The sequence below is a fragment of the Vidua chalybeata genome, chromosome 1 (assembly GCF_026979565.1).
Source record: "Vidua chalybeata isolate OUT-0048 chromosome 1, bVidCha1 merged haplotype, whole genome shotgun sequence".
Lineage (NCBI taxonomy): Eukaryota > Metazoa > Chordata > Aves > Passeriformes > Viduidae > Vidua > Vidua chalybeata.
In genome coordinates this window covers 23,336,116-23,357,610 of record NC_071530.1, presented here as the reverse complement: position 1 = coordinate 23,357,610, position 21,495 = coordinate 23,336,116, and the positions used below count along the sequence as shown (strand labels likewise).

The window sequence follows — 21,495 nt, the reverse complement described above, 5'->3', positions numbered from 1 at the left end:
GGAAACTCATCGGCAACCGAGGCCCGCGGGGCTCCGACGGGAAGCGGATCCACCCCGCCAGGGGATGGAGCGGGGCGGGGACGGGGCGGAGCCGGCCGGGACGCGGGGCCTGGGCGGCGGGCGCGGCGGGAGGATGCGGCGGGCAGGCGGCGGCAGGCGCCACCGAGGAAGGCAAGGCAGGCAGGGAGGGAGCGGGGCCGGGGCGATCTCCCTCACCCCGGTCCCAGGGCGGTCCTGAGGGCAGGGGAGCCGCTCCCGCCCCCCGGGGATTCAGCGGGAGCACCCCTCGGGGGCCGCTGCCCGGCGGCTGCTGGGCGCGGCCGGGGAAGTTCGGGGCGTTTCCCGGCCGGGCAGTGCGGGGCGGGAGATATTGGGGTGGGGGGCCGCCTCCCGCCCGTCGTCCTCCTGCCGTGCCGAGGCGAGGCAGCCCTGCGGGGCTTCCGATGCCCCTGGCTTCCCTCCTCCCTCGCGGGGTGGCGCGGCCGGGAGTCCCGGAGGCAGCCGCCCTCCGTCTCGTCCCGGCAGGTCCTGCGGGAGGCAGGAAGGGTCGGCGTTTCTGGGAGAAGCCTGGGTGAGGCGTGTGCCATAGACCAGCAGCCTTTGGAATGGGGTCGCGTTGTCAGCACCTGGGTTTGGTCAGAATCAGTTCACGGTGGTGTCTTCTGAAGCTGGTTGTGTTTATTGTCACATCCTTACAGCACACTCCCCCCGCCACCTTCATCCTCACTTTTTGTTTTCTGGAGTCATATTGCAAGTCTCAGCCCTGTCAGTTTCACAGACATGCTCATTCTGCACTGGATTTAGTGCAGAGCAGTGGCCGAGGGAGTTCACCCACTGCTCGTTCACCTGTCCCTCCACCTGTCATCCAGGTGACCCAGCCGTACCAGTGCAGGTTCCCTCCACACAAGCCTATGACCAAACCCTGTGTAGCATGTGTAAGGAAACCCAAGAAGCAGGTGTTTCCCAGCCGTGCATAAGGGATAGTTGTTTCTTTTTCCTTTAAAAATTATTACTGTCCTAAAGGATGAATTCTCATATGTCGGCATGTTGCTTATTTAATGTTTTTAGATGCTACTGTAATGCAAATCATTAGCTGTTTCTCTTCAGATATTACACTGTTCACATACCATCACCGAATCCTCTAACTAATGTATTTATCCTAACTGATGGTGAAAATATCCATGCTCTTATTTATGTTGAGGTTTTTTCAATATCTTTTCAGGTAGTCTTGATCCCAGGAAAAATACTGCACTAAGGGCATAGGAATCTGAAGACCTCTGTTTCTTCTAGAAGAGGTGGAGATGCTAGAAACACTAACATTTAAAATATGTGGAGGAATTAATCTGCAAAAAGCATGTGCTTACTGATGCTATGGAATGAAAGGGTGTTCATTTGCAGATGAAGAAAATGATCAGCTGGAAGGTGGAAATGGTCAGACATAACTTTCTTTCTGGAAGCTGATGTGATTTTGCTTTAGGAGGTTTTCCATATAATTTCCATACAATTTTGTGATTTTAGGAATTGTCACCTTGGTTTAACAGAAGGGTAAGCAAAGCATCTAAATGCTTATATTATTTTTTTTCAGAAACTAAAGATATATTCCTTTCAGAAGCTTGATTTGATGAATTGTGCACCAGTTTGCAGCCTCACTGAAATAAAACTAAGTAAATGAATCCATATTATGGTTTATTTTTATCAGCTTTGTTACTTGACTGTAGGCAAGACTGTGTTCTACTTTGCAGGGGGAGATGAAAATCAGATATTTTCTTGCAATCCATGTGGAACTCATAGAAGTGCAATACTTGTTATGGCACAATTTATAAATCACAGTGCTTGTCACTTTGAAATGGCTTTCTTTTTCAATTTCATATCTTTTCCAGAGTTCAAAATTTCTTTGGCCTTTGTCTGGTTTGCAAAATGGGGAAGATAGTTACAAAGTGGAAAAAAAAATACATTGCTTTTATTTTAAAGATTGGTTAGAGAACAAGCTTATTTGTATCAAGTCTATATGAGGTCCTATTTTCCCCTTTCATTAAAAGGAAGCAGAATTATGTCAGCCATTGGCATTTCTCCAGCTAAAGAACAATAAATGAATAATGCAAAGCATCAGTGGATATGAGCACTGCATCCTGAAGTTTAGTGAGCTGTTGGATGTTTTTTTCAGCTGAACGTTTTCTTCCTATTTATTCATTATTTCCAGTGATAAAGTAAGAAGGAGAGATGGGAAACCCAGAAAACATTGGAGATGCATATGTTGCTGTGATTCGTCCAAAAAATACTGCTAGCCTCAATTCTCGGGAATATCGAGCTAAGTCCTATGAAGTAAAGCTATTTCTTTTCTTTATGTATTAGTAATTAGTAATATTAGTATTAGTAATATTAGTTATTTGGCTTTTTAAATAGTAAATACCTAATAATATAACAGAAGAGAATGTAGCCTTGTCTTTTACTCTTTAGTCTGCTGCAGAGGTCATTCGACTTCATCATTCTGCTTTTCAACATTTAGTACTTCTTGAATTTTGTTACTACTTTTACAGTGGCATAATAAATAATAATAATAATTTTTTTTAAGTTCTGTGTTTCTTTTCAGCTGTGCTTAAACTTCTTTTGTTTCATTATTGTTTGAAAGATTTTGCTTCTTGAAGTTCCCATTGAAGGCCAAAAGAAAAAAAGAAAGAAAGTTTTGCTGGAAACTAAACTTCAAGGAGGCACTGAGATAACCCAGAGCATCTTGGATTATGTATTAGAAGCCACCAAACCAATTTCACCAGCCAATCAGGGTATTAAAGGTAAAACCATTTTAATCTAATATACTACTGATAGCACTATAAAAATGTTTTTTAAATTGGCATGGCAAAGTTGTGCAAAAGCATGAAATTAGTACAAAGAAGATAGATTTTGAGGTTCATCAAAAAAACCTAAGCCAACTATACAGCTAAAACCTTTAATGTACCTTTGTTTTTCTTTACCTTCCAAATCTCTAAAATTGCTTACTAAATGATTGTTAATAAATGAATCTTCGTCTGTGCTACTTCTTCACCTCAAGTTTAGATTTACAGCTTAACTTCCAGTAAACCAGATCAAAGTGGCTTTTGTATCCATAACTTCAGCTAAAACTTGACTTGGACTAGAGAACTGATTATTAAGTCAGTTGTTCAGAAAACAGTATCTATATGAAAATATTTCTAGCGTATCTGTATCACTCACAGATGGAATTTGAGAAGTACATCTTTTTCCTTGTTGTTACATAGCTAATCTAGCAAAGAACATCACACTTATGTTGACAAATTTGTTTTAGTCAGCCTATTACATTTCCAGGTTGGTATAAAGTATAATGACTAAAGGACTTCTGGTCTTTGCTGTGGACTTTGTCTCTGTTGTTTACGTGGTAAAATGTTGCAGATGGTAATAGCTGCAGCTGAGTGGATGTAACAGAGCTATTAATGCAGCAAACACAGAATAACAGAATTAATACACATAGAGGAATGCCTTCTAAAAGCAAATACTCTGTTCCTTACATAGTTTGGAGAGTTTTAATTTGACTCACTCAGATGGCCCAAGCATTAATTATGCCCAGCTTAGTTTGTACACTGCTAAAATATGCTGCTGAGGTTGGAAAAGTTAAAAAGGGCTACAGTCACATAATTATTTCATGTTAATGGATATATACATATTTATGTTCTTTAGTTTTTCATATGTATTTAAATTTTCTTCACTTTTTTTAGATTATAGCTCATAATCATAATTTTTTCTTCTTAGAAAGTAGGAAGATTAAGTCTGGTAAGCTTTCAGATAGCCAACTCTAGATTTTTCCTTTGTTTTGATGATTAATTAATTGTTTTGTGTTTTGTCTGATTTTTGTTTTTAAATAATGTGCTAGGAAAGCGTGTGGTGTTAATGAAGAAGTTTCCTCTAGATGGAGAGAAGGCAGGCCAGGAGGCATCTCTTTACATTGTTCCAACTGTTGTGAAAGGTAACATAGAGCATGATTTGTGAAGCTGCACCCATTTTAGCAGAAGTTCACTTGAGGGTTTCTTTTTTTATATGAAATATTTAAGTGGTATATATCTGTCTCATTGATATGTGATTATATGTATAATTATATATATATAATATGCAAGATATTTATATATTTTAATATTATATAAGGCTTTTTCTGTATTTAAACATTAAAAGTTGCAGGCAGGTGCAAAACTCCCTGAATGTTTGCAACTTTGAAGAAGTTACTTAAAATCAAGGAAGAAACCTTTGGTTTAATGTATTGCGCTTGTAACAATAGCACACCTCTGGTTTAAGCAGTATTTGTGCATTTGGTTATATTTCAAAACACAGGCCTTAACCTTTGTAGAATTTGCTGAATGCAACTCTAAGACATCCTACTCAGTTCAGTGTTCTCTACTCAGAGAAGAATAAGTAAGTCTCTAAACAGTAAATAAATTCTTTAGAAAGCCATGTTAATTACTTGTCTAGAAAGTATTTTTAGAAATATTGAAGTAAAATGTGTGCTTTTGGGGAAACTTCTTTATTTTTGCCTTATTTACAGGACTTGATAAAACATAGATACCATTGTGGACTTACCAGTACCAATATATATCCATCCTGGTCCTGAGTCATCTTCCTTTTTTTTTTCTGGCAACAGGATGCATTTAACATTTATTCCTCAAATGAACCTGATCACACTGATGGAATAGTGACAGAATACGTAGGGGTTTTAAGGCTAACCTGTTGGGTTGTGAATTGCTATGTAAGGATTGTATGTAATTGCTATCAGTTATTATTTGGAGAAAATTAAGTCGCTCCACTCTAGAGTATAGTCTTAATTAGGGATGTGTAACTACAAAAGATGCAGAAGGGAAAATAAGATTCTTCTCACTGATGTGTCTTCAGAGAATGTTTCTTTTTTAGATAATACGAAATACACATACAGTCCTGGATGCCCTGTGTTCTACTGTTTACAAGACATCATGAGAGTCTGCAGCGAATCCAGCACACACTTTGCTACGCTTACTGCAAAAATGTTAATTGCCTTGGATAAGTAAGAGACACCATCAGTAAAAATACATTAAAATTAGAAGTTTGATATTTTATATCAAAATATAAATATATATTAAAAAGATCATTTGTCAATGTAACACATAGTTTTAATAGCATTCTTGTGGTTAAGAAGGAAATCATCATGGTATTTTCTTCATGTTTATCAGAAATTGAAACCTTGACAACATATTTCTAAAAGTCTTTTAGCAAACTCAAGAATGGTGTGTTTATCTAAATGAAGTAGCTTTTTGGAAGTTCATGCTCACAGTGAATGTTTTGTAAAATCATAATGTTTAATCTTCTGTAAATTACATAATTGTCATTTGAGTAAGAACATTTGCCAGAGTGTAGTAAAAATATCCTGTAATTGTATACCATTAAGATTTGCATTTAAATTAAATCTCCCTGTAGAAAGGGAGTGCATCTTCCCCAGATACACAAATTTATTTGCACTAGGGAATTAACTTTCAGAAAGGTGATTAGTTGTTTAGCAAGATTTATAGTAGTTTGGAATTTGAATGCATGAACAGTTGTTTTGGTGGGGTTTTTTTTTGTTGTTGTTGTTTTGGTTTTTTCGGTTGTTTTTTTTTTTTTTTTAATGTACCCTTAACCAAGAAATACCAGACACACTTGTGTATGAACTTATTTGCAGTAATAAAGTTAGCTGAAACCTCCGGCTAATGTAAAAAATCATGCTACAGGCTATTACCTGAAAGGTTCTGTGTGTAGGATTTTTACAGTTTATTAGTAGAGTTTTAGTATTTCCATGTATACCATCATACCAGTTAAATTTATTTGCTGCTTGCTGAATGCCTTCAGGCTCTAAGTTCTGCTTTGAAGTGTTTCAAGCCTTACAAGAAGCCTTGGATGTATAATAGTTTATATATATAATATAACAGTTTATATTTTTTATCCTCTGTGTACATAATCTGAAACAATACTTCTCAAAGATTTAAACTGCCATAACTATTTTATCTACCAAATATTTAGAGAAAATGCCTGAAAATACCTTAGAGGGTGTTTATAGCACAATGACTACAATTTTACTGTTCTTTCTGCCAGGTCCATGAGTAAGTGAAGAGAATGCTGCTTTTGCAGGACATTAATAGCTTGGATTTAGGACTTAAAAATAGGCCTAAGCATATGCACTGAACTGCAGGTTACCTTCTGCCATCCTTATATATGATTCTGGGACAGACAAGATCCAAGTGGTCTGTCAGTGGATGTCCAAAGCATGTACTTACTTCTCTTTCTTCTATTTCCAGGCTCAATCACTAAACAAAATTTATTGTATTTCAGCAAAGCACATTTTTACCTCAAGCTTGTGAGAAGGCATGTGCAGAAAATGAAATACAAACCTGGCTTTAGACCTTTAATGCACCACTTAATATAACACTAAAACAATTTAACAATTTGGTAAAAATGTATTTATCCAAAACTTGAGATGAACAGCTTGTCCTGAGCCCTGTGTTATATTGCATATGTAGTAGGAAAAATGCAGCAGGTGTACAGTACTGACTTCCCCTGGTAGCACAGAATAAGTGGGCTCTAAAGCTCTTCAGTACTGTCAGTAGGAGTGCAGTGAGAAGAGAATAAACTTCAGCAGAACTTTATAAAAAGGCAGGTGGTAGCCTGTGTGAAAGAGACTTAGCGGTTTGGAAACTGAACCTTCTGGTTTGCTGCCTTTTCCGGTCTTTCCCTAATGAAACACGTGAGCTGAAAAGCTTAAGTCAGTACAGATATTGAAACTCACCGTTAAAAAAACTGCTTAAAGTTTCAACATTTTTTCAGAGTAGTAATGTTAATAAACTGAAAGTAAATGAAATGTTGGTGTGGTTTTGTGGTTATAACCCGTGTTATTTTTAGTGTATAATTTCCTTCTCTTTGAGAGTTTGCATCCACACAAAATTGAGCAAATACAACTGTTTAACTGAGTGTAGTTAGCAAATTTCACATTCAGGGAGTAATTTAGTCTTATAAAAGTGGCTGTGCAAATTATAATTATTTTCTTTTAATTCAAATGTGTGATTATCATATATGCACTCCCTAATCAAACAAAATAATGGACAGCATGACCAAAATGATCATTTTCTACCTGAAAATTAATTACTTCCCCATTCTCTCCTGCAGGTGGTTGGATGAACGGCACACCCAGTCTCACTCCATCCCAGCTTTATTCAGACCATCTCCTCTTGAGAGAATTAAAACAAATGTAATAAACCCTGCCTATGCTATAGAACCTGGTCAAACAGAAAGCTCATTGCACATGGGTTACACTGCCCTGGAAATAAAGAGTAAAATGCTGGCATTGGAGAAAGCAGATATGTGTATCTATAATCCTTTGTTTGGATCTGACCTTCAGTATACCAATAGGGTAAGAACTATATTTTCATTTTGTATTTGTGAAACATACATACATTTTCATTTTAGAGTTCATTCATTTATTTGATACGAGTGTGTGCTCACATCAGAGTTGTTTATTTAGCAGTAAGTGTGCAATAGTTTTTCAAATTCTCATATTTGATCATAATTCTCTTTCATTATAAAATGTTACTATCATAACTTTGGTTTCAAGAGAATACCTGACTGGAATGGTGGATTGTGTAGCCACATCTCAGTAAGATATTTTTTCAGTTGTGTTTAAATTATGTCTTCACAGGTTGACAAGGTGGTAATAAATCCATACTTTGGCCTTGGAGCCCCAGACTATTCAAAGATTCAGATTCCTAAAAGAGAAAAGTGGCAACGTAGCATGAGCAGTGTCACAGAGGACAAGTATTATGTTACATTCCTTTTTCATTAATGGATAATTTTGTTTTGTCTTATTGCAGTAGCACTTGGTAGACTTAAAATGAGATTCGTATTACTTTATGCTTCACTGTAGAAATACATATTTTAAATGAAATTCTATTTGAAATCCTAAAATATTGAAATACAACAGTTAAAGGATGAATCAAGAAAGGTATAAATTACAAACATTAGAGAAGCATTTCTTACTCTAATATATACAGCTGTGGCTTGATTTCTGCATGACAAAAAACCTATTTGTATGAATACTGGCACATTTTAGCTGCATGAACTTCTCTTTTATTCTTCATGTAGATCTATGGTTAGTGCTATAAAAAGTTGATGTTCTCAACAATTGTAATATTTCTGAATAGTGTTTTTCTTGCTTCCCCTTTTAATTCGTAGGGAACACCAGTGGGTAGATGATTTCCCTCTTCACCGCAGTGCTTGTGAAGGAGACTCTGATTTACTAAGCCACCTTCTGGATAAAAAGTTTTCTGTTAATCAGTTGGATAGTGACCACTGGGCACCAATCCATTATGCATGCTGGTGAGTCAAGCATAGTTTTGCCAATCAAGTGCATTCTAGCTATCATGATTCTTTAGCACTATCATTTATGTAACTTATCAGCCTCCAAAAGAAGAAATAAAAAAAAAAACCCTCTAGATTTTTCATGCTTTCATTATAATATATGCTGGTGTTAACCTTCTGAAGAAAAACATTGCTTCAGGTTTTGAGATAATTTTAATTTGAATGGTTTTTGGGGAGACCAGTTGTGGAGATCATGTCATCACTTACTTACTGCCTCTTGTATCTCTCCTGACTATTCTAATTCCTGCTGGAGGCACTGGGTCTATTTTAGCATGGTAACTTTCACAGTCTGTGTTGGCTTAAGCCTGTGAGCAGTTTTACAGCACAGCAGTAGCTGACCTGAGCATGTTTTGGTGCTGGCCACCCTTTAAGTGGGAAGCTGGACTAGGTGATTTACAAAGGTCAACATGTTTGACTGTAACTCTGTGATTTAATATGTAAGTGCTTGAAAGCTTTTCTCAGTCATAAAGATGCTTTTGTTTTATCTTTATGGAAGTTAGTCTTTTGTATATGTAGTGGTCAATATGTCTGATGATAGGAATAACATGAAAATCAAACTTGATTATAAAAAGCCCATATTCTTACTTGCTTTTTAGAGTTTATCAAAGTTTGTAAATACTTCATACATCAAATATACACAAGAGTTACCAGTTATAAGCATGGGGGTTAAGAATCCTCATGATTCATCTGCATGACAAGCAGAAACCGAACTCTGATTCTCTCGCTCATTTTTTTTCCAGACAAAGCTGGACTCTGTTCTGCCATGACTGAATTGCTGCAACTACCCAAACTTAGCTAGCTTAAAGCAAGGTTCTATTTGTCTATCATGAATCCAATCAATGCTTACTAGACCAGTGATTACCAAAGAAGTGTAGAACTTGATATTAATTTCTACAAACTTACGATGTTCCATTGTATCTGGTGTAATTAGAAAGCTAAAAACTCTTCAGTGTGAAAAAAACCACACTTTTTCAATAGGAACAAATAGGACCATCTGAAAAAATACTTTTTCATAATTAGGACCATCTGAAAAAATATTAGTATATATTTGCTGTGTGTTCTGATTTAATCATGTCTGCAGGTATGGAAAAGTTGAAGCCACTCGAATGCTGTTGGAGAAAGGGAAATGCAATCCAAATCTTTTAAATGGTCAACTTAGCTCTCCTCTTCATTTTGCTGCTGGAGGTGGGCATGCTGAAATAGTACAAATTCTACTAAATCATCCTGAAATTGACAGAGTAAGTTCTGTTTGTGTATAGAAATAGTAGATTTAGAAACAGTTGCTAGCTCGTGTATGAGAAATATTTTGGTGTCAGATCAATGATCTTGTTTAGCAATTACTGAAAAATGGTTAAATGTTTTTGATTACCTTTGTTTTTCCCATTGTGTATCAATTAAATGTTTGAACTCTGGTATCAAGGATTTTAATTATCTCAAAAATGTGTAAATATTTACCTGTCTCCAGTGAAATCAATGTAGAATCAGTGTTTCTGTTTGTTTGTAGCACATTACTGATCAACAAGGAAGATCTCCGCTGAATGTCTGTGAAGAGAACAAACAAAATGAGTGGGAAGAAGCTGCAAAACTACTGAAGGAAGCCATAAATAAACCTGTATGAGTTTATTTTCTAAATATTTTAAAGTTTATAGTTAATTTACACTTAATCTTTTAGAAGAGCTAGAGTCACTTCTGGCTGTTACTGGAAACGTGCAGCACATTGAAATTGTTAGTGTATATATTGGCAAACTGGGATTTGTGTGTCTTTAAATGTTTCTGTTCTATTTCATGGCTCAGGAAATACATGTAAGACATATAAACATGATGCTCCAATTTATTTGTAGGAGCATCACATCAGCTACTGATTTTTTGTCTATTTTTGACAACGCAACCATCAGCTTTCTTTATGCATTCTTATCTTATATGCTGATAAGCAGGAGCATTCACCTAGCTAAATGTAGGCTTCTATGAAATAGGCTTTTTGTCAGTTAGTGCAGGCTTCCTTGGCAGCCAGTGGAGATTTAGCCAGGATAGGAAACAAAATTTACAATGCAATTCTTCTTATCCTGAAGTAGATTTAAAATTAGTCAAATGATATAAACCCATTTGTTTATTTTCTTTGACTTCAAATGCAACCTATATCCCTGTAAGTAGGTGGTACTAAACCTGTCAGTTTTTCAAGATGTTTTAAATTATCTTCATTTCACTCTGCATGAATAATTTCTGAAATAATTAAGGAATTAACTGAGGAATTAATTTCTGAAATAATTAATTTCCAAAATAAATTCTGAAATAATTTCCAGAAGTTTTTAGGAACTCAATTCTTGATGACTTAGTAGAGTTGAGGAAGAGAAAGAACAAATTTCTGAAATGTTTTTATTCAAGCAGCTGAAACATCTAATCTGTTACAGAAATGAAAATAAGACATTTCATTGATTTTTGACTTGTGTACGTATGCTTTAAGCACCTGATTTATGCTTATGTATGTCTTTCAGGAGACATACTGTGGGCTCACGTGCAATTTAGTGAAAGCTATGGGAGTTGTGAAGGGGAAAATGATTTATAATTTATAAGATTTGTTTAGATTCTATTACAGGAGCACTATAAGACTTAGTGAGTTTGTATTCTTGTAGCAGGTTCTGAGTAAAGAGTGGTGCTTCCCTCTAAAAATAAGTATTTTTAGTATAGAGTGGAAAAATTCATAACCTGCCAGTAACAGCGAAGTGAACATTTTGGGATATGCATAGATAGCTGAGCCCAGATCCCTCAGGGAACTTGCCTTTGAGTTCAACAGAAGTCCTCAGAATACCAGCAAGATCTTTCTTGGAGTTACTGTTGTAAACAACACAGTGTAAGAACTTGCACAGAACGTGAAACAAGCAATTTGGGTAAATAAGAAATATGTAGGAGTTGTGCAATGTTCTTTTTCCCAACATTATAGATGTTACTGATACATGGTAAAACTGCTTCCCTCTCTAGAAACAGAAACAGAAAGGATTTTAACAAATTGTTTGTTTAATACGTTCCCACTTTTATGTAGTATGAAAAGGCACGAATTTACCGTATGGATGGGTCATATCGCTCTGTCGAGCTGAAACACGGAAACAACACAACTGTCCAGCAAATCATGGAGGGCATGCGCCTGTCTCAAGAAACTCAGCAGTATTTCACTATCTGGATCTGTTCTGAGAACCTCAGTAAGTAAAAGGGACAATGGTCATCCTTGAGGGTTTATCACAGTTTATTTCTGTTCACCTTTAGGAAAAAGTAATGCTGTCTTGGGAGAGTAGGAGACAGGCTTCACAGCCTGATGTCTCCAAACTGCTTTCAGAGCTGTGGAGAGCTTCTCTGTTTTAGCTCTTACTTTGGGTACTCTAAATAGGTCTGACCGTATCACTCTCGCATCTGTAATGTGTTTCATCCAGGAAGATGAGGCTGTTCCAGGTTGACTTTCTGTTACAGGGCACTTTGCCTGTCATAGGCCTTACTAGTAGCTTATCCTGGTTTTATCCATATTTTTCCCAGACTATCTGAATTTGGGTGCATGTAGTTGTTTTTACCAATGTTTAGTCTTTTTACAACTACTAATTAAAGTAAGATGATTAATATTTTTTCATTAGGACCTTTAACCATATGAATTTCCCTGTGTTTTACACCAAAATAATTTTTGATGAGCAAGTTTTCAAATATATTTGATGGGAGAGAATTCTGATGTAAAATGTCATGTTTATATTTATGCTATTTTTTGGTAATTCTGATCTAAATAAAAAAGATATTATAGTTTTTATTTGAGATATATACTAGAAAATAAATAGAAGCCCAAAAGAGTCAATGAGTGTGGTTGGGTATTTTCAGATAATGTGGGCAACAGTACTGCTGCAACAGGATAGCTATGGGACAGGTTGTGGAGTACAAAGCTCAGTTCAGGTCTGGTAGGATACTGTGTTGACAGTGTCATTAACACAGAAGCCTTGCATTCAGAATTTTATTTACTGTTGCCAGCGCTCTGCTACAGTGGTATTGTTATTTATTTTTTAAAGTAGCTCTAATTATTGCAGGAAATATTTTCTTTATTTTTCTTTAATCTTTTTCTTCCAGTGTCATACCATTGGCCTTTTTACTTTGCTGTATGCCACGTGACTACTGTAACCCTCAGCTAAACATAGATGTTAATGTGAAGAAAAGGAAGTTGTTTGAGGGTTAAAGTCTTGCTGCTTTTGCCTTTTCTAAATATGTATGTAATGTTTTCATAGAATCATTGAGGTATTACCCTTGCATTTGCAGGGAAGAGCTCACTGACAAATTGTTTGTGTAACAGCAAATAATTCTCTAGCTATTTAGCCTAGATCTGAAAATGAGCTACTGATTTATGACTTCAAACAACTAACTAATAGACAAGTTTCATTATAAAATATGTTGCAGTTTGTGTACAACTGTAAGGCCAGTAGGCTTCTTGCTTGTAGAACAGATGATGTTTTTCTGTGTTTGAATGTAAGATGGATAAGTTAAATTAACAGATTGTTCCCAGTGAAAGATGTTGCACTATAACATATCCATTTACACTTTTCATATAATGTGAAATGCCACAGTGTGAAAGCCAGAGCAGTGAGGATGAGGCAGATACAGCCTCCTAGGAAAAGCCAAGCAATACTCCAAGGACAGGCAGGGTGAGTGAGTAAGCCAAAGATACAGATTCTAGTACACAGTAGGACTGTAGCTGAAAGCTCTGTATTAATTTCTCAGCACTCATATACACAAGAGAGCCTGAAACAGTGATTGACTTTAGCCTGTCAAAACATTTTACAGATTAAAAAGAAGAATGTCTGTTCTGAAAAGTTTATGGTTTTTATATATATGTACAAAAAGGGCAAATACATTCATAAGATAAATTATATCTGTATTCTTTTGTCAGAAATAAGATTATTGGACTTTGTATTTCTGCCACAATAATAGAGACAACAGTCTCTCGTGTTTTATTATTGTGTTTTTAAGGTCAGTCTTGGTACTCCATTACATTTTTAAATACCACTTCGCTCCTGAGAAACTGAAAATAATGAAGTTTCAACCCTATTGCATTTAGTGAATTGATGCTAAGAGTTTTGTCAATAAATCCGTATTTTCAAAACCTTTTCTATATAGCAGTGTACAAAACACAGGGAAAACATTTGTTAATGAGTCCTCAATTTCAGGTACTCTGAGTTTGGTGCAGCATTTAATAATTTATGTGTATGTGCTGGGTTATTCTGTTTGTTTATTTAGAAACAAACCTGTTATTTTTCAGGTCTCCAGCTGAAGCCATATCACAAGCCTTTACAGCATATTCGAGACTGGCCTGAAATATTCACTGAACTGACAAACTTGGATCCTCAAAGGGAAACTTCACAGCTTTTCCTGAGAAGGGATGTGAGACTTCCACTGGAAATAGAAAAAAAGGTCAGGACTTGGAAGTGAATGAAATTATGGTCAGACTCAGAACACTTGGACTGTCAATACTCAGTGTGTATAGTGACTGTAGCAATTTCCAAACTTATTTAAACCTGACATCTCCTTTTCTGTAATGGTTTGAGTCTTCACATTCTTCCCTTCCTCTCTCTTGCCTTCCTGCCATCTCTTTGTTCTCTCTCTCTTTCTCACCCTCTCAGTTGGGTTTATCCAATGTCTTCATGTGTCAGTCTGTCTGTCATACAGCTAAAAACAACCTGTCTGATTTTCTTACTTGTGCTGTTGTTTTTTCAGTTATTTAATTGGTTGATTTCAATGGGATTATTCAAACATATTACTGAAAATGAATTTATGGGGGAAAAAATCCAAAGATACCAGTATTTCTGTGAACTTTTTGATTGGGCATGGTGTGCTAGTTGCCTTTCATTTGTGTGTTAGATCAGTGAAGTGTTGAAGTAAGTAAATGAAAAACAATGCTTCTATTACAAAGCACCACTAAAATGTACACTTCAGTCAGGATCACACCTTTGTCTTCTGTCTCTGAATCAGTGAGAAATGCTATTGATAGTTTCTAAGCTTATTTTCCTTTTTATAAAGAAATCACATTATTTAAATCTTTTTAACAGATTGAGGATCCATTGGCTATTCTTATACTTTTTGATGAGGCCAGATATAATTTACTGAAAGGTTTTTATACATCACCTGATGCAAAGCTGATTACACTTGCAAGTCTGCTTCTACAAATAGTCTATGGAAATTATGAGAGCAAGAAACATAAACAGGGCTTTCTAAAGTAAGTATGTGTTTAAAATTTAAAATTATGGGTTAGATTAAGTATTTTTAGATAGCACTTCCTATGGAACCCGCAGACTTTAGGTATGGTATATTTGTTGGTTTTCTTCATCACTGAGCTATAGTTCAGAGTAATCATGTAACCCTTGTAGCATTAATAGAAGTTGGACATCGTGTGTGAAAATGTATTAATCTTAATTATTGCAGTCCTAGACAGAGGAGCAGAGGTTCTGTAGTGTGTAAAATCTGTCCTGAGATACAGTAATACCAAAATAAACAACAGTATTCATTTGAAGGGTTCTGACAGGACTGAGGCTTTGAGCAATGTTGAAGAAGCATCTTACTGTGGCAGTTAGACCAATGTCTGGGATTAACTTTACCTCTTTAGACAGACCATGCAGCGATACTGTTTCTCTTCTGTCATTTGTAGGAGAAATGCTGTACTAAATTAGTCAAACCCATAGCACCAGTAGGGCTCAGACAGATGGTATTTTTCTCTCCCCTTCTCTCTGCATGCCAGCAGAACAGTAGCTGAGCTATTTTGGGATGGCTTGTTCTTCCCACATATACATATACAGCAGTATCTGAGCCCATGAGGATTCCAGTTCTACTGTGTGCACCTTCACCCCTTGCCATCTCCACCTCACTTCATTCATGGAACAGCATCTGTGCTGTTCTGGAATGCTGCTATACTTCTCATCTTCTCTTATTCACCGCATCAGCTGAGCTGCCTTGGCCCGATGGGTTTTTGCATGTATTGTCCTGCAGTTGCACAGCCAGTCTATGGAGCATAAGGGGAACAAGGTTTAAGTGGGACCTCCTATAGGAGTGTGCAGTTCAGTGCAGCTGAGTTTTGTATGAAACTACTCCCTGCTGGCTCTCAGCAGCTGCAGGGTGGTGTTCCTCTCCACACTGAGGCCTATCAGTACTGTGGTTCCAAGTTCATCCTGCTCAGTGGAAGTGTTTGGCTCTACAGACAGGATTACCTGCAAAGATAGGTTGGGTTAGATAAAAAGCAATTTGGACATGCTTTCCATCCATATTCACATAATTCTTCTTCATATAGATGAGGAGTTTCATAATCTGTTTTTATAGTTGACATAGTTCATTAAAAGACTGGTAATTCCAAAAATACATCCATAGCTGTTTGTTTATCTGAGAGTATCCTTGACCTTAAAGATCTGATGGACTCTCCTGTGCAGGGTTTTTGCTTGGCAGATCATATATACTGCCAAATACAGTTTAAATAGGTTACATCACTATAGGTGATAGGTCTTGAAACTGTCTTAATTGTACATAAAAGCAAACTAGTAAAGGCTTGCATTCTTCCTTTTAGTGTTTTTGTTTCCTGCATTTTGGGTTTTTTTAAAAAGGCAGTTGATGTAAGTAGCTTCTCTTTTATGGAAATTAATTGGGCTGAGTCCTTGGTAGTGCTGACTACAGGAGTGAAAGGAAGAGTATCTACAGTCTGTCATATGTTCTGAGAATGTGATATGCTGATGTAAATGGCATTTTGTATGTAATTTTGGCTTCTAACCTGGAATTCATCAAACTGTTCTCTAACCAAGCATGAGTCGTGTGTTCTGCTGGCATTTCCTCTCCATGCCATGTCCATGACGTGTGACACAGAGTGTATAACGTAAAGCCAGATCTTCATTAACTGAGAATTGCACTGTATCTTAGGAAACCACCTCATCTCATGAGGCAACATAGAGTAGGAGCTGACTGCCTAGCTCAGTATGTGACTTGAAGGTACACTGTAGCAGACATTGTTCTTTTTTCTTACTTTGTTTAGTGAAAAAAAAAAAACTTTGTTCCTCTTTGTCTTTCTCTTAGTGAAGAAAATCTTAAATCTATCGTACCAATAACTAAACTAAAAAGCAAAGCTCCTCATTGGACAAACAGGATACTTCATGAATACAAGGTGAGATAAATAAGCAGGTAGTAAAAAATCCTGTTCTTAAACATTTTTGACTGTTTCGTTGTCAATTAATGAACAGAAATACTGGTATAGAAAGTTAAAAATGTGTATGCTCTGAATTTCTGGGATTCATTGTGTAATATATTTCTTGTGTACTTACAGATCTCTTTGTTAGAAGTAAATGTGTTTGTTATCTGTTCATTTACCTTCAGTGTTAGCTCTGTATTGGGCACACTTCCAATTCAGGCATAGGTGTGAAAAAATCTATGATTTAAATTTCCATGTCTGCTTGTAGCAATAGATCCCCAAAGTTCTTTTTGTCAGTGTAACTTGTATCTTAGGGATCTGGTAGTGCTGCTGATGTGCACATGCACACACAAACACTCCTTTGTTTAGAGCAGTTAATTGAGCAAAAATTTTAATTTCTTTGGACTTGGGCTGCTGGTGTAAAAATGCATCTAACCAAGGGCTGTCAGTCCCAAATGAGGTCAGATTAAATTTGTGGTCTTCACAAATAATTGTGGAAAAAGTGAGGTGTGTCAGAAGGAGAACTGTACCAGCCGATGTGCATCACTAAAGGTAGCTGCCGGGAAACATTGCAGAAGCACCTAGTGAATGTTTTCAAACGTTGCTCCTCTTTTTGAGATGAGATTACTCAGTCATAAACTTTCTTTTGCTGCTCACACCCTTTTTGTCAGAAATTAGCAGATCATTCCTATCTTTCTAATAGAGATGAAGGAGGGGGTGATGGTGGTCTAAGACTATGGTGTAGCAAAGTCGTCTACTCTGTCATCAAATTATATGTAAGAATGAGCATAGCTTTCTTGACTTCTGCTTTTGAGACATTATTTTGGGGTGTGGGGCATGGGGGGAAGGGGAAAGAAGTTGCAATCTTTTGTTCTGAAGATTTTACATGTTACAAATGGCTGTGTAGAATTCAGGTAAGCTATAAGGCAGGGTATGGATCCAGAGAGGCTGATCCTGTCTACCACACCCACAGTCATGGCCCCCTAACTGTTGAAGATTTGTGTTCTCCCTCGTGTCTGTGCCTTCTGATCTTGTCCATGTCCCAACCAATTTTTTATTTGTTAGAGTGGTTGTTATCATTCTGGTTTGAGGAGCACTCCAGCAATAGTTTATTCTGACTGCTGCACTGTACTGAAGAGGAAGGAACAGAAGCCTGTCTCAGTCTGAATGAAGGCTCCACTAATGAAAAAAGATCTGCACCTCTTTTTTGCTTAGAAAAGAAAAAACAATCCATGTTTTTGGAAGGAGGTACTTGCTCATATTACCATGTCTCACTGGATTGGACTCCTTAAAAGGAGGAAGAATACTTAGTTTTAAGGATTGTGATGCATTTGGTGTCAGATGGGTGCATAGCTGCTGATCCCAAGTCCCAATTACTTCTGGGAGAGGCAAAGCTGTGGGGCCCTTCAGAGGTTGTGTGTCTGCTCAGATTTCCAAGGCTCATATAGGTATCTGGGTTTTGCCTCAGTCTCTTCTAGCACTTGAGCCTTTCCATGGCTCTAAGGTTTAATTTAGCTGTAGGAAGATGGTTGATGGGAAGGCACTTTGGAAATAAGCATTTAGTAGGGATTGCACTGAACAGTGGATTTTCTTCAGACAATTACAGCTGTTTGGAAGGACTTGTTGATTGCCATTGTTTCTTTAATTTCAGAATCTCAGCACCAGTGAAGGTGTCAGTAAGGAGATGCATCACCTTCAGCGCATGTTCTTGCAGAATTGCTGGGAAATTCCTACTTATGGAGCAGCTTTTTTCACAGGACAGATATTCACCAAAGCAAGTTCAAGTAGCCATAAAGTCATCAAAGTGTATGTAGGAGTAAATGTAAAAGGGCTGCACCTCCTCAACATGGAAACAAAGGTCAGCTTAAGTGAACTGCCAGTGAAAATTGTAAAACTTAATTCTCTTTTCTTAAAATCTTTGTATAGATGTGATTTTCCATCCAACAGTTTAGTTAAACTTGACTGAAAATTTGCAAGATTTTAAGGTCTTTGTAAGTCACTAACAAAGTCTTGAATTTTTTCACTTTACTACTTTATGAACTACAACTGCATTGTGGAATGTAGTGATTTAAGTCTGAATCCTGTCTTTGTGAATGAAGGGAAGTTCAGTTTGCAAGTATGGAGGATATTTTCTGAGTGACATTTTCCTACATTTGGTCATAGGCTTTACTCCTCAGCCTGAAGTACGGTTGCTTTATGTGGCAATTGGGAGATGGAGATACATGTTTTCAAATCCACAGTCTGGAAAACAAAATGAGCTTTATTGTACATACCAAACAGGTAAGCACTATCATTTTACATCCTTTATGTTCAATTATTTTTTTCCTAAATTAGATACACAAGCCTCTTGTCCCTTGAGATTGACCACCCTTGCACAGTATAAAAGAAGCCTAAGCCAAGCTCCCACAAAAATTATTTTAAAACTTCATTATTAATATTTCAGAATGTTTGTTTGTTTTCTTAGCATGTGAAGCCTTCAGAATTCAAAATACATAAAATATATCTATAATCATTAGGATAAATCTTTTGTTTAATTGAAACTGTTTCTTGCGTATGCCCAATCCCTCATTCTCTTTAATTCCAAATACAATGAGATTCAGAGAGTTGGAGCCAGTAACTTTGTGATCGAAAGTAATGGAGTTTGAGATTGGATAAAGCTGAGAATTACTTTTGTCACGTACTTGATTGTCATAGTTCTGAAATGCTGATAGAATTTACTTGCATCCCTTTACACAGGCAGGACTCGTTGTAAAACTCCTGATGAAATTAAATGGCCAGCTAATGCCAACTGAAAGAAATGAGTGATGGAAATGAACAATAGTTATGAGATGGCATCTGATGGCTGAGCAAAAAACAACTTGTTCCTCCTCATAACAGGACTTCCATGTACATGAATTTTACACAATAGAAAAGTCAATTTGTACAGTTTTTTTAACTTTGTACAGAAACTGCATGGTTTATTTTTTTAAAAATAATATACAACATATCTATTATTTTTATAAATATTTTTGTGTTTCATATATTAACTATTGTAGGGCTTGAGCTTAACCAATAAAGCTGATGAAATCTAAATGTTTTACCGAGTTTGACGAGCATGAATCCAGTAAAGCTGTTGTTCCCAGAGAAATATGGGACTACCAGTGCCATTAAGCAAGTCTCAGTTAACCTACTTACCTTTCGTGTCACTGCGTGGAACATCAAGCAGGTGGTATATGTTGCAGTATTTTGTAGACACTCTGTATTTTTAAGATACTATTGAAAATACGCTTAAAAGACCAGTTAGACCTTTGAGCAACTACTTTTGATAAACTCTTGTTTTTTATTTGGTTTCTGACAAACATTTTAGCTTGCTTTTCCTTTTAACTTTCTCATACTTTGTATTCATATTTATTCTAAAATACTGCATGAGGATGCCAAAAGGGAAATACTTTAAATCATTCAGAAGCCATATTGAATGTTTAGCATGCTTGTTTTGTAGAATGGATTTTTACTTTTGCTGTGCAATATAAAATGTATGTATGGAGGAGAGGGAGACAGGGATTTTTACAGATGAACCTTACTCAGAGGACTTCAGAAAGTTTTATAAATCCTACCCTGGATTGCAACACATATGCAGTAACAAAAGCTCATACAGGAAGTACTAAGTTATGTCTCTTAAATTAATTTTCTTACTGATTAATTCAGTTTCTTCAGGCTAAAAGCAGTGCAGGATGCAGGAATGAAGATGACAAGGAAGTCAGAAACAGTTTGTAAGCATTCTGCCTGCTCTTTGTAGAGTCAGGGTTGGGGCTCCACAAGTTGGGTCCCAAGTGTAAGGTGGGATTCTATGCAGTCTGAAGCATATCCTTGTACATTAAAATAGAATCTGTAACATAAATCTTTGAAGTTTCTGGTTGTATTTCAGGGTCTTAAGTGCACTTGACTATTTCTTCCGTGTAAACTGCATGCTAAAACGGTGTGCAATATTTTGTAAAAAAAAAAAAAGGTTTTATGAAAAATAAAAATTAGCACTTGCCTCTAAGTTTTCAAATAAAAGCTACAATGAATGTGAAGAACTGTGCTGTTGTATAGTAACTTTACTCATACCTTACTAGTAGCTGCAGTTTAAGAAGTTAAAGTAGTAGGAGACTTGTATTTTGTATTCTTCTTAGCAAGCTGTACTTTTCTACTTAAACCTCACAGGCCTAAATAACAGTAAATTTTCATGGATTGTTATGCTTTATTTAAGGTAAATAATGCAGCAGTCAGGTCCTTCATCATGCATCCCTGCTAGCACTTGTCAGTTGTATCAGAAATACATTTCTCTATGTAGCACTTTCTTAGAAAACTAGAGGAAAATGTTAGGAAGGTGTGTCAATTGCCTATACAACTATACTATCAATATGCCTTATTGCTGTATAGTCCTTTCTGCTAAATTCTTATTTATTACTACCTAATAAATTGTTTGCAACAAATCATATTTGGTGTTTCTATTTTTTGTAACCAGCATGAAGATGCTATCAAATGTTACACCAAGCATGTGTTATTACCAAAGAGCAATAGTTTGTAGGCTCTCTGTAAGGCTCATCCTTGTAAGTTATGTAAGAAAAGCATCAGAGAGGATCAGAGAGAGTATCCCATGATGACTCTAAATTAAGGTAGTGCACCTTGGAAACTGCTCAGGAATTTACCAGGTAAACTGGAAACTGTTCATTGTAGCAAGGCAGAGGTTTGCAGATGTTGCACAACAGTGGCACCACTGAGCAGCAAGAGCCCAAGTCTGCAATCCCAGAGGCTCCTGGCACCTGCGTACATAGGAGCTTGCACTACCCTGCTGGGGCAAGGCATGTGTGTGCTCTCCTTTCATCTGGAAGCAGGAAATAAAAAATGGGAACAGAGAGAAATCCAACACCACTGAGACAGAC

The 21,495-nt window shown here is 36.9% G+C and overlaps 1 protein-coding gene across 2 annotated transcripts; it reads left to right on the top strand.

Annotated features, from left to right (window-relative positions):
- The first annotated feature begins 1,239 nt into the window (after positions 1-1,239).
- KRIT1 (KRIT1 ankyrin repeat containing) lies at positions 1,240-21,048 on the top strand. Of its 2 annotated transcripts, XM_053954042.1 has the most exons (17): positions 1,240-1,545; positions 2,201-2,322; positions 2,630-2,789; positions 3,881-3,973; positions 4,906-5,035; positions 7,165-7,408; positions 7,694-7,809; positions 8,227-8,370; positions 9,494-9,650; positions 9,917-10,024; positions 11,450-11,606; positions 13,691-13,842; positions 14,478-14,644; positions 16,480-16,567; positions 18,243-18,449; positions 18,755-18,871; positions 19,328-21,048. In XM_053954042.1, exons 2-17 carry the CDS (start codon positions 2,221-2,223, stop codon positions 19,394-19,396), a joined length of 2,211 nt encoding a protein of 736 aa, XP_053810017.1. In that variant the 5' UTR covers positions 1,240-1,545; positions 2,201-2,220; the 3' UTR covers positions 19,397-21,048. The 2 variants fall into 2 exon arrangements, 1 of the variants encoding a protein (XP_053810017.1); XR_008433050.1 differs by lacking the exons at positions 18,755-18,871; positions 19,328-21,048 and adding an exon at positions 17,657-17,839 and having other exon boundaries at positions 18,243-18,315.
- Positions 21,049-21,495: the final 447 nt, after the last annotated feature.

Bases quoted from the DNA above. Each gene is read 5' to 3' on its own strand.
- KRIT1 (XM_053954042.1), top strand. From the start codon at position 2,221: ATGGGAAACCCAGAAAACATTGGAGATGCATATGTTGCTGTGATTCGT. The intron at 8,371-9,493 runs GTGAGTCAAGCA...TCATGTCTGCAG, and splicing joins CCAATCCATTATGCATGCTG to GTATGGAAAAGTTGAAGCCA. The intron at 10,025-11,449 runs GTATGAGTTTAT...ACTTTTATGTAG, and splicing joins AGGAAGCCATAAATAAACCT to TATGAAAAGGCACGAATTTA.